This window comes from Sturnira hondurensis, unplaced genomic scaffold (assembly GCF_014824575.4).
Source record: "Sturnira hondurensis isolate 20B ecotype Veracruz unplaced genomic scaffold, ASM1482457v3 Scaffold0025376, whole genome shotgun sequence".
In the NCBI taxonomy this organism is placed as follows: Eukaryota; Metazoa; Chordata; class Mammalia; order Chiroptera; family Phyllostomidae; genus Sturnira; species Sturnira hondurensis.
The window spans coordinates 264,920-283,652 of NW_028098007.1; the positions used below are offsets into that span (position 1 = coordinate 264,920).

At 47.1% G+C, this 18,733-nt stretch overlaps 1 protein-coding gene across 5 annotated transcripts in view; it reads left to right on the forward strand.

Moving 5' to 3' along the window:
• MOB3C (MOB kinase activator 3C) overlaps positions 1 to 18,172 on the forward strand; it is a 57,589-nt gene extending 39,417 nt beyond the window's left edge. The window contains exons 7-13 of one of the 5 annotated variants that reach the window (XM_037039546.1): positions 250 to 354; positions 3,751 to 3,806; positions 11,578 to 11,673; positions 13,210 to 13,413; positions 14,045 to 14,209; positions 15,390 to 15,433; positions 16,808 to 18,172. In XM_037039546.1, the coding sequence (XP_036895441.1) occupies positions 250 to 354; positions 3,751 to 3,806; positions 11,578 to 11,673; positions 13,210 to 13,413; positions 14,045 to 14,209; positions 15,390 to 15,433; positions 16,808 to 17,042 (905 nt within the window). In that variant the 3' untranslated portion in view covers positions 17,043 to 18,172. The remainder of the gene's footprint in view (positions 1 to 249; positions 355 to 3,750; positions 3,807 to 11,577; positions 11,674 to 13,209; positions 13,414 to 14,044; positions 14,210 to 15,389; positions 15,434 to 16,807) is intronic. The other 4 variants (XM_037039547.1, XM_037039548.1, XM_037039549.1 and 1 more) reach the window with 4 other exon arrangements.
• Positions 18,173 to 18,733: the final 561 nt, after the last annotated feature.

Genomic DNA, 18,733 nt, shown 5'->3' on the forward strand with positions numbered 1-18,733 from the left:
TCTGTCTTTTGGTCACTTAAATAGTTGTTCTATACTCATCATAGCCAGGTACAGAAGATAGCAGTTCAGTTCTGCTCAGTACAGCTTTGTGCTGGTACCTCCTCTGGGCCAGGAACCACACTTGGTGCTGGACATTCAGTAACGAATAAGCCTATGTTCCCACTCCAAACTTGTGGAAAATTGGCCTCTGAGAAGTTGTACTTAGCAGAGCCTGAATAGGCATGCTCCTGTGTCCCCTCTGCTCCCCAGGCTCCATCCTGGCCCACATTCAGAAGCGGAAGCACTTCAATGAGCGAGAAGCCAGCCGAGTGGTACGAGATGTTGCTGCTGCCCTTGACTTCCTACACACCAAAGGTGAGCTGGGAAACCAGGGTGGCTCCCAGACTTCTGATGTGGGTGGTGGATAGATGTGGAGCTATTAAGAATTGATAAGAATTACAGAAGAAAGGTCGGGGAAGAAAATAAATTTCATCTTGAACAAAGTATATGTGGGTGTGTGGATCTGAATGATTTTCCTTTCCTAACAAAGATGCAAAACATGCATCATACAACCATCCTAGTGTAAGTACTTGGGTGCTATCCTTTCTAGTCTTAAAATACATCACGTATAGCCCTCATTAGTGTGGCTCAATTGGGCATCATTCTGCAAAGCAAAAGGCCACCCACTGGTTGAATTCCCAGGCTGGGCACATGCCTGGGTTGTGGGTTTGGTCCCCAAACAGGGCTCATATGATGTTGCTGTCTCACATTGATGTTTCTCTCCCTCTCTTTCTCCTTCCCTTCCCCTCTCTCTAAAAATATATAAACTCTTTGAAAAATACATATCACCTATATTAGCAGGATAGTGTACATGTAGTTTTGTATCTTGTTGACAATAAATGGAAAATGCAATTTTCTACTAGCATGGTAAGTTCAAAGTATCTATTGAACTTCACAGTGGGAAAGGGCAGGGTTGCTATTGTTTGGATTACACTTCAGTTTATAGTCTTTATTTAAGAGTGATTATGTAGTTAAGAACTTTGGTAGTGTCCTGACTGGTGTGGCTCAGTGGGTTGGGCATCATCCCAGGGACCAAAGGGTTGCCAGTCTGATTCCTGGTCAGGGCATGTGCCTGGGTTGCAGGCCGGGTACCTGGTTGGGGGTGTGCAAGAGGTGGCTGATCAGTGTTACTCTCCCTCTCTTTCTCCCTTCCTTCCCTTCTCTCTAAAAACAAATAAATAAATCCTTTTTATTAAAAAGAACTTTATAGTAAATTAAATATTTTTGCAATTGGGTATTTTTGCATTCCATAAATATGTTTATTGCATACATTTTTTAAATTTGCCGAAAAACAATGCCATGGGGAAAAAAGAAGTCTGGCTTTCCCTCTTTACCAGCTGTGTGCTCCCTCAGTAACAATGCTCACCCTATAGAGTTACGGTGAGAATGAGGGAAGAGTTATATCACCAGCAGCAGTTAACACTGAGATAGCACTTGTTATGTGCTGGGCACTACTAAGCCTTTCATCGGTACTTACTGGCTTAGGTAATTGTGTGTGTCCTACGTGTGTATTGTATATGCCTAACATGGGTGGAACATAGTGCCTGGCACGTAGTACATAGTTCTTCAATAATGCTATTTCCTGCTGCCTTATCCCCCTCACCAGGCAGAACGCATTTTTATTCCTAATATTAATTCTCTCAAAGCATCCTGCCTGGTGGGGGACAGAGCAAATAATTTGTGACTTAGCTCTGCTCCCTTCCCTCTTGTGGATACAGGCCAGCCAACCCTGGCTGTGAGTGCTCAGGACCACTTGTAGACATCCTGTCCACACACCCCACCTGGCACCAGCAGCGCTGTGCAAACTGCTGTGGCCTGGGTGCGGGAGGTTCAGGTTCATTGATTCTACCTCGTTTCCTCCAGTGGTTGGAGAGAGAGCTGCAGACTGACAGTGCCCAAGTTGGGGGCCTGACTGGTGCATGGGGTGAAAATTCCTAGAAGGGGGTGTCTGTACTTTCCACAGCATGATGAATAGCAGTGGTTCTGTTTCTGAAAGCTGGGATGCGTGTAGGTAACACCTGCCTGACAAAGATTTACAACTGCTCCCCAAGCTGCCTCCGTAGATTGCAAAACTGGGTCACGCTTTTTACAAGACCCATACCTTAGAGGGGGGGGTAAAGGCGGTTTTATTTTTTATTTATTTATTTTTTTTTACGAGAATGCACCAAAGGGAACAGAGGCGGGTAATGTCTGAGGAGTTCTGAAGTGCTTGTTAACATCTAGCTGGCCAGCTGCCCATGTGCCTAGAAGTTGGTGGGGATGAAAAACGATTTCCAACTGAACTTGGCTGTTTTCTAAATAACTTCACACTGGGAAGATGAATTGGGCAAGAATGGGTCAGCCCGGAAACAAGCTCCATACTTTTAAATATTGGACACACTGCAGCTTAACCTCTGGGAAATGAACCAGAGCTGCTCGATGGCTGGTGTGCTCACAGAGGCAGGCCTATTATTACACATGGCTCTCAGTTCCAGGCTGGGGGACAACTGGGCCATCAGCACCTATTTGGAGAGCAAGGCTCCGTGTGTGGCTCATGATCCTTCTGTGGGAGTACTTGCTGTAATGGAAAATATCTTTCACTTTTAGTGCGGCAGGCTGTAGCCCGACTCAATTTGTGCAGCCTGGACTGAGTTGCTCTGGGTTCTCATTCAATTAGGTGACTGATGAAGTCACTGAGCCTGCCGGAGCCCAGGTTTCTCCTCCAGTGAAGGGCCTCCAGTGGGCTGGGCCTCCGTCACCTACTAGGGAGTCGGGGCCGCCCGAGAAATTGACCATCCAGGGAGTTTTAGTAAAGCAGACTCTGTCCTGTTACCCGAGAATCCTCTGCTGCTTTCCGGTACTTCCAAGTAACTGTTCAGCTTTTGCTCAGCCTTGCAGCCCTTCTGTCTCTGCATCATACATTCTGCTGGAGGAGAGAGGAATGAGAGGTTTCTGGGTCCACAGCTAAGACTCCATGGCCCTGTGAGTTGGTTATTTGCCCCCATCTTTGGTTAGAAGGTGGTTTTCCCGCAGGTGCCCTCTGGTCCTGGTCAGCAGCTTTTAATCAGCCCCGCATTGGCTCAGCTGCTATCTTCAATGTTCTTCAGAAGTGCTGGCCAAAATGCAGGGGGGAAGGGGTACTATCTTAAAAACAGCACCCCGTGGGCCCAAGCAGCCTTCGCTGTGCCTCTGGAAGGACTGTCCTGGATATGCGGAGCAGGAGAGAAGGGAATTGGATGAGCTTTGGGAGATATGTTCACTAACACTTGATCCCCTGAACATTAAGGAAGTCTCACTGAAGGAATCTTTTTTTTTTCAATCGGCCACACAAGAAGAAATGGGGTAGAGCAGTCTCAGTCCCCAGAGATGTTCTTAAACAAGGCACTCGTTATTTCTGCATTGCCGTTCTAACAGGGCTGTCCGCAGAGCTCTTTGCTCTGCTTCCTATTAGGCCTCTTGTTCTTCATAGTCCCTGCAGTGCTGAGCGGTAGCCTGGCCAGGACTCATTTAGCCCTTCTTATCCCTGCCAGACTTCTAAAAGAACTTACATATTCAACTGTGCTTTGGGTTTGTCTCTGGTTACGTCTGCCTCCTGCAGCTCGTTGGCTTTTTAATGTACCATAATTGGGAATTAATCTGCAAACAACAGCATTTGGAAAAAATTAATTGTGCGTGGAATGTTTGATAATTATATGCACATGTTAACCATTTCTTTGCTCTTTGTCATTTCAGGCATTGCGCACCGCGATCTGAAGCCAGAAAATATATTGTGTGAATCTTCAGAAAAGGTACCTAGGGCCTGACTTGGGATGTTACAGATTTTATACTGATGCAGGGAAGCCACCTGGCTTTCCGTATAGGTGGTTAGCAGCCCTCTCAGCCTCTGGTACTAAATTGAACTGATTAATATGGACATGTGAGAATGTTACACTTAATGTGTAGTGTTTCTATATTCCTAGCAGGGTTAAAACTTTTCCCTTCTCTGCTGTTTTCAGCAGTGCAATTGGCTTAAGCCTGAGAGTTTGTAAAATATATGAATGTTTATTCACACAAAATGAATGTTTTCTAGTCTAATGCACCTACCTTTAGAGCAGTTGATGGGAGTCGTAAACAACTCAATCCTATATGAAGCCAATCTCTGCCTATAAAAGATGGTTATGTCATGGTATATAGGCTACTGGAAGTGAACATTGAAAAGGATTTCTGTTTCTATTTTTATTGCCCATTAAAAAGAAAATATTTGTACTTGAGGTTGAACAAATACCATCTATTTTAAACTTGCCCTTAACTCAATCTACTGATAAATCGAAGTGTTTGCATTTCCATAAGCATGCATGAATTTGAGAAATTCTCTCTTTGTTAGGAGGGATTTGGGCCCTGGTGGATTCGATGGCCCACACTCAGTTCTGCGTTTGTGTATGTGTGTATATGCATGAACACATATGTCTTGGTCAGAATTAAAGGATATCTCTTAGATAAGGAACGGCTGTAAGCAAATATACCAGGCTGTGAGTCAACCTGATACTTAACAACTTTTTTTAATGTTTATTTATGGATTTGAGAGAGAGAGAGAGAGGAAGGGGTAGAGAGGGAAAGAGAGAGCACATGAGAGAAACATTGCCACATTGCTCCACTCATTCATGCATTTGTTGCTTGATTTTTGTACGTGCCCTGACCAGAGATCAAACCCACAACCTTGGCGCATCAGGACAACACTCTAACCAATGGAGCTTGCCAGCGAGGATAGTACTTACAACTCTTGTGAGGGGTAATAAGTATTAGTTCCAATGAGACCTTCTGCCTTCCTGTCAGTGGCTCTGGCATTAAACTATATGATTTATCATTAGGATTATTAATAACTGTAGTTAACAGAGCGCTTCACCTCCCACCCCTTGAGAGTGGCACCAGAGCTGCCATGGCTTTATGTAAGGTGCAGGCTGGGGCTGCCTGGCACTCAGCAGCTGCTACTCAGAGCCCTCTGAGGGACAGAAGGCACCATTGCTGGGAGTCACTGTGCTGCCCGGTAGGGCAGCCAACGCAAGGCAAGGATCACAATGTCAGAAACATGACTGCTGTCATGTGCAGAGGGCAGCATAGGCAGACATGGCTCGCCTCTTCGCACAACCACATCAAAATTACAACCAAAATATAGAACCACCATCACTCAAAACCCTCAGAAATTGAGTTGAATAGGAATCTGACAACTACAGAATTAAAGAAACCACATCCATCCACACTGGCAGAAGGGGTTGGTCCCTCACCCATGTGTAGTGGATAAAAATTTGGGGGGATATCTTGGGAGCAAGGAGTCCCAGCCCCATACAAGGCCCCCAGCGCAGGGTCCCAGTGCCAGGATGATAAGTTAAGCCCCATAACTTCTAGCTGCAAAAAATAGCAGAGACTGAGTTGGTAGAAGAAACTGCTAGAGCCCTAAGCAGTTCCTGTTAAAGAACCCACTCACGGACTCACCTACTCAGATTCACTCCCTCTGAGCTCCAGCACCGGGGTAGTAGCTTGAAAGACACCAGTGGTATACAGGGAGGAGCTGAAGTGCCTTGCGTCAAGGTGAGCAGAGGCCATTGTCCCTTTTCCAAACAGTCCCCCCACAGAGCTGGCAAGCTGGTGCCATATCTGAGACTGCATCAACCTGACAAACATTGTTTAGCCTGCCGTGGAGATTCCCAGAGACTCCACCTCACCCAATTTACAGGTCTCCCAAGCTGCTTTACCACAGGAATGGCTGATCTTAGCTCAGGCTTTACAACTTCCTAAATCCTATCAAACAAGCAATAGCTGGCTTAAGTGAGCCTCAGGTCCAGCACTAGCAGCATCCAACCCAGATTCACTGCTTGACTTCTCCTAGAAATCTCCAAGCCCAGCACAAATAGTAGCCACCCCAAATTGGTGTATAGCTCAGGCAGGGTGGCCCCAGGCAAAACACGGGGTGGGGAGGTGGGGTTGACCTTGGTCTGCACCATCTGGGAAATTGCAGAGGCAGTGCACTCTGTGGACAGCTACAGATCACAATGGAGCACCACCACCCTGCAAGGGCAGCTCAAAACAGGGGAGTTTCCATAAGACCGTCAGCTGATTTCTCAAAAGAAACTTTACATGCTAGAAGGGATTGGCAAGACATATTCCAAGTCATGAAAAGCAGGAACCTACAGCCGAGATTGCTCTACCCAGCAAAGATATAATTTAGAATTGGAAGACAGATAAAGAGCTTCCCAGACAAGAAAAAACTAAAGGGTTAAATCATCAACAAATCATTATTATATGAAATGTTAAAGGACTTACTTAAGAAAAAGAAAAAGATCAAAACTATGAACAATAAAATGGCAATAAATACATATCTGTTACCAATCGAATCTAAAATACAAACTAAGCAAATGAGAAGAGCAGAGACATAATCATGGAAACAGCATTTTGGTGATTGCCAGATGGGCAGGGAGAGTGGGGGGAATGGGAGAAGAGGTGAGGGGACTAAGAAGTACAAATAGGTGGTCACAGAATAGCCATGTGGATATAAAGTACAGTATAGGAAATGGAGTGGCCAAAGAATTTATGTGCATGACCCATGGATGTGAACAATGGTGTGGGGATTGCCTGAGAGAGTGAGGGGTGCTGAGTGGAGGATAGGCAAAGTGGGAAATTATAGGACAACTGTAATGGCATAATCAATAAAATATGATAAAAGGAAAAAATAATTATAGTTAACATTTTTTGACTACTTAAGGTGTACCAGCACTTATTTTATTTAGTTTTTTTATAAAATCTCATTAGGTAGATACTACTATTATCTTCATTTTATGAATGAGGAAACTGAAACTTAGATAAAGAAAGTTGCCTAAATTCACTCAGCTGATAAGTAGTAGAATGTAGATTAAAACTCAGGTAACCTGACCCAGAACTCCATGAGTGCCCTAAACAACCCTGTTATATTGCCTCTGGTTTACAATGTACTTTCATGCTCTTTGTTTCATTTGATCTTCATGGTACAGATTTGGTGGCCCTTTGTTATGGTTGAAAAGGTAAAATTAAGAGAGACTGAGCATCAGTAGACGATATCAGAAAATAAAAAGTTGGCCTTGGCTGGTGTGGCTCAGTGGATCGGGTGCTGGCCTGTGAACTAAAGGGTCACTGGTTCCATTCCCAATCAAGGCACATGCCTGGGTTGTGGACCAGGTTCCCCAGCAAGGGGCGCATGAGAGGCAACCACACATTGATGTTGCTCTCCCTCTCTTTCTCCTTTCCTTCCCGTCTATCTAAAAATAGAAAAATTAAATCTTTTTTCAAAAAAAGAAAAGAAAAAGTGGGTAAAGGAGGATAAATAGTGTCAGAAGGAGACTTGACTTGGGGTGATGAACACACAATACAATATACAGATGATGTATTATAGAATTGTACACAAGAGACCTATATAATTTTATTAATGAAGGTCACACCAATAAATTCAATAAAAAATATTTAAAAGAAAGAAAATAAAAAGATAACCCACAGAGAGGGAAATTGCAAATCATATATTTGATAAGGGTTTACTATTCAAAATACATAAAGAAAAACTTCTAACATCAAGAAGACAATCCAATTAAAAAATGGACAAAGGATTTGGGGGTTTTTGTTGTTTTTTTAAAATATATTTTATTGAAGGCCCTGGCTGGCGTAGCTCAATGGATTGAGTGCGGGCCTGCAAACCAGAGGATCGTGGTTCGATTCCCAGTCAGGGCACATGCCTGGGTTGCAGGCCGGTTCCCTGCAGGCCAACTCCCAGCAGGGGACGCACGAAAGGCAACCATACATTGATGTTTCTCTCCCTCTCTCCTTCCCCTCTAAAGATAAATAAATAAATAAATTTTTAAAAAATATATATATTTTTTATTGATTATACCATTACAGTTCTTCTATTCCCCCCTTCATTCCCCTCCACCCTGCACACCCCCCACCATTCCCCCCCTTTAGTTTATGACCACATGTCTCAAGTTCTTTAGATTCTGTTTCCCCTACTATTCTTGCCCTCCCCCTATCTATTTTTTACCTACTGTCTATGCTATTTTCTGTACCTTCTCCCCCCTTCTCCTCCTCCCACTCCCCTGTTGCTAACCCTCTATGTGTTCTTCATTTCTATGGTTCCACTCCTGATCTAGCTGTCCTCTTGGTTTGCTTTTGTTTTAGGTGTGGTTGTTAATAACTGTGAGTTTGCTGTCCTTTCACTGTTCATATTTTTCATCTTCTTTTTCTTATATAAGTCCCTTTAGCATTTCATATAATAAGGGCTTGGTGATGATGAACTCCTTGAACTTGACCTTATCTGAGAAGCACTTTATCTGTCCTTCCATTCTAAATGAAAGTTTTGCTGGATAAAGCAATCTTGGCTGTAGGTCTTTGGATTTCATGACTTGGAATACTTCTTTCCAGCCCCTTCTTGCCTGTAAGGTCTTTTATGAGAAATCCACTGACAGTCTGATGGGAACTCCTTTGTAGGCGACTGTCCCCTTATCTCTTGATGCTTCTAGGATTCTCTCCTTCATTTTAATCTTGGGCAATGTAATTATGATGTGCCTTGGTGTGTTCCTTCTTGGGTCCAACTTCTTTGGGACTCTCGGAGCTTCTTGGATTTCCTGGAAGTCTATTTCCTTTTCCAGACTGAGGAAGTTCTCCTTTATTATTTGTTCAAATATGTTTTCCACTCATGGCTGTTTCTTTTCCCCTTCTGGTACCCTATAATTCAGATGTTGGAACGTTTAAAGATGTCCTGGAGGTTCCTAAGCCTTTCCTCATTTTTTTGAATTCTTATTTCTTTATTCTTTTCTGGTTGGATGCTTCGTTCTTCCTTCTGGTCCACTCCCTTGATTTGAGTCCCAGTTTCCTTTCCATCACTATTGGTTTCCTGTGCATTCCCTTCATTTCAATTAGTTTAGCCTTCATATGTTCCTCTAATTTGTGACTATAATAAACCAGTTCTGTGAGCATCCTGATCACCAGTATTTTGAACTGTGCATCTGAAAGGTTCGCTATTTCTTGGTCCCTTAGAGTTATCACCCCAGTTTCTCTGGGGCTTTGAGTTCTTCTTGAACCATATTTTGGACTGTTGGTGCCTGTTGGGTATGAGGAGCGAAGCCCTAGGTGTTCACCAGGGCGGGGCAACTCAGTTGCTGGGTTGTGATGCTGTATGTGGGGGCGGGGTCAAAGGAAATCAATGGCGGTCCCCTCTGCCTCCTCCCGCTGCTGGAGCCACCTGGTCCAGCATGAATGTGCGACCTTGGTCATCCTGCCCCGCACCCTCACTGGGTTCGCCGCTGGGGCCTGTGTGGTTCGCCGCTGGGGCCTGCAGGGTCCATCTCACTGCTCACACCTCTGCTGGTTTATCTGTGCATGAATGTGTGACTGCGGTCAGCCTGCCCCGCACCCTCACTGGGCCCCCGATGCTACCCCAGCTGCCTGTGTGCCTGGGTCACATGGGTCGGGGATCCTTCCTGCCCAACCCTGCTCCACTGCTGGCTCCGCCCCTCTTACCAGTCCCGGTTGAACGGTTCGTTGTTGTCGGACTTCCATATAGTTCAGTTTTCTGCTCTTTGGCTGTGTCTTTGTTCTCCAAACCTTTGTTGTATTCAAACTTGGTTGTGGGAGAAGGCACAGTGTTTCCACCTATGCCTCCATCTTGGCCGAAGTCCAAAAAATGGACAAAAGATTTGAATACACATTTCTCCAAAGAAGATATACAGATGGCCAATATGCCCATGAAAAGATTCAACACCCTTAAAAATATAATGAGGGAAATATAATGAGATACCACCTCACACCTGCTAGGATAGTTATAATAAAAGAAATGGAAAATTGCAAGTGTTGATGAGGATGTGGAGAAATTGGAACCCTTGTATATTGCTGGTGGGAATGTAAAATGGTACAGCCACTTTGGAGAACAGTTTGGCAGTTCCTCAAAAAGCTAAACATAAGATTATCCTACTACTCAGCAATCCCTCACCTATGTGTATACCCAAAATAACTGAAAACAGAGATTTGAACTTGAACACCAACATTCATTGTAGCATTATTCACATTAGCCAAAAACTGGAAACAACCCAAATGTCCATCAACAGATGAATAGATAAACAAAGTGTGGGTAAGCATACAATGGAATATTGATCAGCCATAAAACAGAATGAAGTTCTGATACATGCTACAAAATGAATGAACCTTGACAACATTATGATAAGTAGAATAGGCCAAACATAAAAGGACAAATATTGTGTGATTCCATTTATATGAAATATCTGGGATAGCCCTGGGTGGTGTGGCTCAATGGATTGAGCATCAACCTGAGAACAGAAAGATCACTGGTTCGATTCCCAGTCAGGGCACATGCCTGGGTTGCGGGCCTGCTCAACCAGTTAGTATATCTCTTGCACATCAACATTTCTCTCCTTCTCTTTCTCCCTCCCTTCCCATCTTTCTAAAAGTAAATAAATGAAATCTTTTTAAAAAAAAAAAAAGCAGTATCCGGGATACAGAAATTTATGTAGAAGGAAAGTAGATTAGATGTTACTGGGGCTCAGGAGTGGGGAAAATGGAGAATTAATGCAGAGTTTCTGTTTGGGATGATGGAAAAGTTTTGCGAACAGATACTGGTAATGGTTACACAATGGTGTGAGTGTAATTAATGCCACTGAATTATACACTTAAAAATGGTTTAATGGCATATTTTATGTTTTCTGTGTGTCTGTGTCTGTTGTATGTATTTTATCACAATAAAAAAAGAGAGAGGCTAGGTGGAAAAAGAAGAGAAGAAAAACTATAAGAGAAAGGAAAGTCAGGGAGAGGAAAAGGGAGGGAGGGAAGAAGGAAGGAAAGAAGGAGCAGGTGAGACTTGTCCAGGCTCCCCCAGCAGGTAAATGTCTGAGCTGAGACTCAAGAACCAGCATTTCTGACTCACTGGGCTGCTTCTGCCACGCAGGCCGTTCTCATGCCTGCACACAAGCTGCCTTCCTGGTTGGCTCCTGAGATAACTCACGCTGTCTGTGGTCTCAGGCGCAGCATCCAGTTCTGGCAGGCTTGGCTGCTGTGTCAATGCACCCTGGAAGTGGCCGGCCATCCCAGTTTGCTCTGGCTTGAGGAGTTTCCTGAAACACAGGACTTACAGGGCAACAAAGTCCCAAGCAAGCAAAGACAAGTTGGTCACCCTAACCCCTTTGCCCTCCACCAGTTGGTCTGCAAGGAGTGTCCCAGGAATTTGTACTAACTTCTCTAACGTCTCTGTTGCACCCTATGCCTTTGTTGGCAAAAGTTCCACAGGTTTGCTACTCATTTTACACTGAACTCGCAGTAGTCTGAACCATGAGTGCATATATTTTCTCTTAGTCACAAGTAAGGAGAGAGCACTCGGAAGAGAGCACCTTAGGATAAATCCTCAGGTGGTTTCCAGTTAACCCGAGGAGAGTAAACAGGTAAAGCTGGGCTTCAGTGTAGCAGCCACATAACTGTGCACCCACATCGTCACCTCGGTCTTTTCATGCCCTTTGGTTTCTTATATTTGTAACCTTGGCTCTCTGCTTTCCTTTTCAGGTGTCTCCAGTGAAAATCTGTGACTTCGACTTGGGCAGTGGAGTGAAACTGAATAACTCCTGCACCCCCATTACTACACCAGAGCTGACCACTCCAGTATGTATAGCTGGACACCGGGTGCCACCTTCTTCTGAGCTTCCATACGTTTGGAGTGCCCCTGACCCAGAGCTCTGGAATCCAGAACAAAGGGCTAAGGAAGGAACAGCGAGCGTACCCACACCCCTGCCTGACTTGGCATTCAGCTCACTATTTGGGGCTGATAACATCCTCCCTGCCCCAGTGCTTAGCTGCTAATGAAACTGGCATTAGAGCTTTGAGCTTGGGTGGGTCCTCTGCCATGATGAGATATACCGCATCTATAAGAACAGGCTGAGCCCTGGATCCTGACCCCAGGTGAAGAGAGACACCATTTCTGGGCCAGCCCTTTGGCGTAGGAACATGTGATAGCTCGGAGAGTCTTATTCCCACTGCCTAGGTTGTGGAGGAGCATCACCTTGTGATGGGGGATGGGAGTGTAGTCTCTGTGGCGAGAACTGAGGTCCCAGGCTCTCTGTGCATGGGCTCGCTTGGCTCAGTTGTCCTGTTGCTTCTCTCCCTTCACACTTCGTGCCCAGAAGGTGCTGCCAGGGGCCTTTTCTTTCTAAGATCTGTCTATACACACTCAATATGCTGTAATTATGATTCTTTTGAGATTTGCTTGCTTTGTTAGTGAATTTTTCTAATAACCTTTTTTAAGACGTGCATTTGACTATGCCCATGTCTTATCCTAACCAACATTATTAGAAATGTTTGTGTATTAGCTTTTACGACACTGAGCTACCTTGTTCTCAAAGTCATTAACTCTAATTGCCAATAATAGAAAATGTCCTATCTCCATTTACCATCTTTCCATCAAATTAGTTGTGTGTGTTGGAGGTGAGAGATGTCTCTTGGTGAACCTGAAATAGTGAAGAAGTGAGCAAAAAGAATTTTTTTATTTTTACCAGCAGTTTTCTATGCAAGGAAGGAATCCTGGATCCTGGGCTTACCACTGAGGTGCTTGAACAAATCCCTGTCCCATTCTAGTGCTGGGTTTTCCCATCTGTAACTGGGAGAAGTAGGGAGACCAGATTTGTTCTAAGAGTTTTAGCTTTGATGGTCTCTTAATTCTAAATTGTTGTACTTTCTTGCTCTAAGCTAGCAGGGAAGCTAAGCAGGACTTGACTTTAAAAAATCCTTGCTTTATGGAATCAGTCTCCGCAGATCTCCCTCCCAGAACCGTGTTTCTGATGCACTGAAGTACCTGTACACTAAGTGACTGTATACAGAGAGCTGAGGCAGGGAGAGATTCCTGGAGCTTCTTGACCAAAGGTCTCTGCCCACTAGAGAAGGACCTGAAAAGATAAGAAGGTGACCTGGTACTAGTCACATGGATCATGGGGAATGACAGCACTCAGGTTCCAAAAGTCCAGTTGGCCCGGCTTTTCTAAGTGCCTTGGTGGCCTCAGCAATCTCCCTGGCTGGCTTTCCTGACAGCTTTTTGCTCTGCAACTCAATCCTCTTGCTCAAGTCTCATTGCATTCTGCTTTTTGCCATCCCTTCTTCCTGTGAGTAAGCCTCTTTGTTCTCTGCCATTTCCCCTTGCCAACCCTGGCCCCACAGTGCGGCTCTGCAGAATACATGGCCCCGGAGGTGGTGGAGGTCTTCACAGATGAGGCCACGTTTTACGACAAGCGCTGTGACCTGTGGAGCCTGGGAGTGGTCCTCTACATCATGCTGAGTGGCTACCCGCCCTTTGTAGGTCACTGTGGGGCCGACTGTGGCTGGGACCAGGGAGAGGTCTGCAGGGTGTGCCAGGTGAGCACAATCCCCAGACCCGCTGCAGAGGGCCGGCTGGAGGTCAGCATGGTTGTGGGCTGCCAAGCAGAGCTGGTTGTGGGGATTATTCCTGATGTAGAAGAGATACATAGTCCCCCTTCCCTCTCGTGTCCAAGGGCAGCCACAAGGTGAAATAGAAGTAATTGGGCACTTAGCCCAGCTTGGCCTTCAGGGAGGATTGTTAGAGATCATACCTGAGCTGAGTCTGAAAGGATGCATCTTGCCTTCTGGGAGAGGGGCAAGAAATACAAGTAGAAGAACAGCATGAGCAAAGACACGAAAGTTTGCAACAGCTAAATGTGTGGAGGGAAGAAGAGTGGAGTACAAGGCTGATGGTGGTGGGAGAGGAGACCTGAGAGGTTGCCAGCAGTCCGTTCCTTGAGGGCCTTGTATGAAGAGCCAAGGAATCCCAGCTTTGTTCTCTGATATTTCCCACACGTCAACGCCCAGCCTGCCTGCCAGGGCATTCTGTGTCATTTGATGATTCAGGGGAGAATGTGGTGAGTGGTGTGCCCCAGCCTGAACTGAGGCCAGGGTGACTAGATCAATGACAGGCACATCCTGCCCACCTGTGGCCAGTGTCACCTCAAGGAGAACATTCTTTACCTAGAACAAGCTGTTTGAGAGCATCCAGGAAGGCAAGTACGAGTTTCCTGACAAGGACTGGGCACACATCTCCAGTGAGGCCAAAGACCTCATCTCCAAGCTCCTGGTTCGAGATGCAAAGCAAAGACTGAGCGCCGCCCAAGTTCTGCAGCACCCATGGGTGCAGGGGGTAAGTAACCCAGGGAAGGGTGGCATTCCACCTCCTCAGGCCTGCAGCATGGCCACAAGGAAGCTCTCATCCCCAGGTGGCTCACCTCAGCTGGAGGGAGATCGTACAGCTCTTTCAGTTCCTGGGCACACAGAGTGAACTGACTCCTACCCTAGCCCCACTCTGAGTCCCATGCTGGTCATAGACTTGGCTCTAAGTCTGGTCACAGACTAAGACCCTAGCTGACTCATGCTTCTTGGGGGATTCAGTACGTGTATCCCACTGATGGCAGAGCCCTGCAGCCCAGAAACAGCCTGGTGTCGTCACTGGGGTCTGTGGTACCACCCTTGTACAAAAAGATCATTCACTGAGAGCACGCAGAAGCAGGCCTTGCTGCCCTGCTTGCTGGGTGGCTGCATGAGGGGCACATGCGTTCTCCTTGTGGTCCTGGGGTCTGTGTGCAGCCTGGCTGAAAGGCAAATGGTAGCGTTTTCACCAAACTAAGGATCTAAGTCTTCACTAGAAAACATTTTAACCATCCTCTGTCCTTATTCATGGGACCTGACTTCTGTCCCTCCAAGGGGTCTGCCAGGCCTCCCAGGAGTCACTGTGTCCCCTTTGTCTGCCAGGCCTGAACCAGCCTCGTGGCCCCAATAGCCCCATGCTACAGATGAGGGTGCAGTCCGGTGTCCCTGAGTAGCTATTCCCCAGCCACTCAGGAGTTGCTGTCTTTGCTGAGTGCCCACCGTGTCAGACACCGGTCACAGTGGGATGGGTGACACCCAGCCCTACTGTTGTGTTCTGATGAGGAGAGGGATGCAAGGGAGCACGTGACAGGATAGCCCAGCAGGTGCTCGGGGCACCAGCAGACAGCCACCCACCCACCTCTCCTCTGGACAGGCAGGGGTTGGGAGGTGGCGGGGAAGGGGACTGTCTCACAGGGGAAAGCCCTAGAGCTGGTTTTAGGGGATGATTAAGACTTTGCCAGGCAAAGAGAGGGCTCTCCTCACAGAGGCAGCTGGGTTTAGGGCTGTTCCTTGCTTGTTCTCTCCTTGGAAGATCTGACCCTGCAGGCAAGCCTGGCCATGGTCCTGTGCTGGGCCAGAGCCAGTAGTAACCTACCCACTCTGTGCTGGTGTGGGTGGGGGCAGCTCTCGAAGGAGGGGGCAGCTTACCCACACATCTATCCTTCCCATTCTAGCAGGCTCCAGAAAGGGGACTCCCCACGCCGCAAGTCCTCCAGAGGTAAAGCTCCCACCACACCCAACACCCTTCCTTCCTTGGCTTTGGCTTTGGCTTTCAAGCTCTCAGCCATGTTGGGATGAAGGTGAGGGATAGGGAGCTCAGGCATCCTCCTGAAGTGGCTCCCTGGCCTGCCTTCTCCTGACTTCTCTTCCTGTCATTACCCACCACAGTAAATGTCTCCTTCTCTTCTTCCTCCTTTCTCGTACCTTCAAGGCCTCTCCCAGGGCTGTGGGCAGGAGAAAAACCTGCTTTGCATAAACACTTGAATCCTAACAGGAAATCACCATTTGTGGCCCCCAAACAGACCTTATTTGTGGGTTATTACACTAAGCTTTCCCTCTGCTGCCGTGGTTTGGAAAAAGCAGCAGGAATCTGGGGCGTGTGAGGCAGTGGTGTTACATGTGATGTATGTACTACTAGACAAGCAATATTAGTAATGGCCACTGTATAGTAAATACTTACCACATGCCAGGTATGGGACAAAGATTATATCCATAACAGTCCCCATGATAAATTTCAAAGAGAGGTGTTCCTATTACCGCATTTTATAGTTTAGAAAACTAAGACAGACACAGAAAGATGAAGTTAACTTACTCAGGGCCACACAGTAGCCTTGCAAGTTTGACTGTGAACCTGGATCTGTTTGACTTAAGTTCCTTTCAACACTTAACTCACATTCTTAGTGAGCACTGCCCTCTTCCCAAAGGGCCATCGCTAAAGCATTGTGGGATCCCTTCCAGGAACCAACCTCATGGCCAGTTTCCAGGAACTACCCAGGGAAGTCTTACACCTTTATCATCTCAGTCCATCTGAGCCAGAATCCTACTGCCCGCCCTGGGTTCCTACCTGCTTCTCTGTAGCTGCATCCAGATTCTTTGAGGTTCCAAACCTCAGATCCACCTGAGCAGATTAATTCAGCAAACCCAAAGTGCCTGTTATGTGCCGGCACTGAGCTGGCTTTTGGGGACACAGACACATAGGCACAGTCCCTGCTCTTGGAGCTCCCTGCCCTGATGGGGTAGAGGGATACATACACGGTGGGTTTCACATGCCAAGGCCCTTTCTCTGGTAGAGCTCTATGCAGAGGAGGGTGCCCTGAGTGAAAGGGGCATTTGTCCCCTTTAAGTCCAAGGACAGTGATTGAGAGTCAAAGCCATTCTGGCCTCAGTGAAATCAGATTGCAAACCCATGCAAAAATGACTTCAGAGAGAGCAGCCTATGCCGACTTGGGAAATGGGGCGGGGGCAGGGGGGAAGTAGTGAGGGGGGCAGTGGAACTGCAGCAGCTGGTGGGGGTGTTGAGGAGCTGCTAGCCTGGCTGTGGCCATTGAGTCCTGTCTCCCTCTTTTCCCTGCTTTTTCTTCTGTCTTTGCAGAAATAGCAGCACAGTGGACCTCACACTCTTCGCAGCAGAGGCTATTGCCCTTAACCGCCAGCTGTCTCAGCATGAGGAGAATGAACAGGCAGAGGAGTCAAAGGCACTGGCCGAGGGCCTCTGCTCCATGAAGCTTTCCCCTCCCTCCAAGTCCCACCTGGCCCGTAGGCGGGCCCTGGCACAGGCAGGCCGCAGTGGAGATGAGGGATCGTGCCCAACACCCACAGCTCTCTGACTGACTCCAGCCACACCTTTCAGGCCCTAGGCCTGTCCAGGCGTTGCCCCCAGAAACCTGTGAGGCCAAAGTCTTTAGAGAAGGCAAAGGGACCTGCTGTGTGGCCGCAGCAGGGCTTTTTAATCCACCAGGGCCCTGAGGTTCCCACCCAACCCCCAAACCCCCAGAGACCTCAAGGAAAAAGCTTTTTCCAAAGGGGTTGTCTTTGAAAAAGAAAGCAATCACTTGTCACTTTGCATAATCGCCTGAGGCAGGGACATCTCTGCTGGGCTCTTGCCCACCTGCTCACCGCCTGCAGATCCTGGATCCAGCCTGCTCTGGTGAATGAACGTCGGCAGCCTTCAGGGAGCCAGCCTCAAGAAGTTGACAGAGGCTCTTCCCTCCCTGCACTGTCACCGCGTGACTAGTCCTACCTTCCTCTGTCCTCTGGATGTCCTCCCCCAGGGCTAAGCAAAGCCATCCCCTCAATTCAGGGAAGGGCAGAGAGACTTTGCATCTGGAAGCCAGACCAGTCTTCCAGTCTGGAGCACAGAGAAGCGCATAATCTTTCTTTGCCGTGACCAAAATGTGTCCCTCATTTATCATCCTCTTCCTTGTTTGGTCGAGATTGCTTTTGAAGTCAGTATTATTTCGTTTTTAAAAATGTTTGGTTTTTTTAACCGTCCTCTTCCACCAAAGATGGGAGTTTGAATTCCCACTGCAAGCCCATGGACTTGCTGGAGCGTGCAAAGGCTCGCTCTCCTTTTGCTGAGTGTCCATGCTTTGGGAAGGCTCTAATCGGCAGTTTCCTATTGTCCTAACTGGTTTTAAGCTATTATGAGATAATGAGCGCCTTAGAGACCGAGTCTGCCTCTGCATCTCTCGGGCCTGGTGTGGAGGGCGCACAGGTCTGGGGCAGTTACAAGGAGCTCTGTGCCTGGGGTAGAGCCAGGTCCAAGGCAGCCCAGCTGCTCTGCTCTGAGCGACCTCGAGCTTGCCACCTGCCAGAAAGTATGAAGGCAAGCCTGGGATCAGATCAGCTGAGCTGCTGAGTTACCTGAAGAAAATCGACATGGATGTGTCAGACCTTTCTACAACACAATGATGCTATTATACGTTGAGCTTGTTTTAATAAAACTTTTAAATTGTCACTGTGGCCTTCCTGGTAGTCCTATCTTTATCTGCAAACCTGGAGAAGGAGCTAGGCCTTCTGGAGAGGGGCTGATCCCCGTGGCTGCCCCTTGTCAGGACCTCCATGCATACGGTTGGATTCACAAAACAAGGTGAAGGAGAGTGATTGCTTTTCTTTTTTAGGTGAGGAAATGAAATTCGTCAAACATTTGTTAATCTGCTAGTCTGTGCCAGGACTCAGAGATGATTAAGAAACAGCTCCTGCCTTTTAGGATCTCCCCATCCAGTGGAAGAAGTGGTGTCAGCAGCCATCACACAAGCTGGCTTCCAAGCCTGCTTCCACAGATGTGCCCTGCACACAGCCCACCCACCCAGGTGGGAGCAAAGTTCCCCTTTGTCTAAAGCAGCTCGAAGCCCTTGAGGTTCCGTCGTATCCCCGGGGCTGTGTTTGCCCTTCCAGAGTTGGCACCAAAGAAAACTGGTGCCTCGCATCCATGAACTTGTCCCATGAAATCCTCAGAATCAGGCTGGAAAGGGCTAAGGCAGTAAGGGCCCTTATCAGTTCCCAAGGAGGTGGCAAA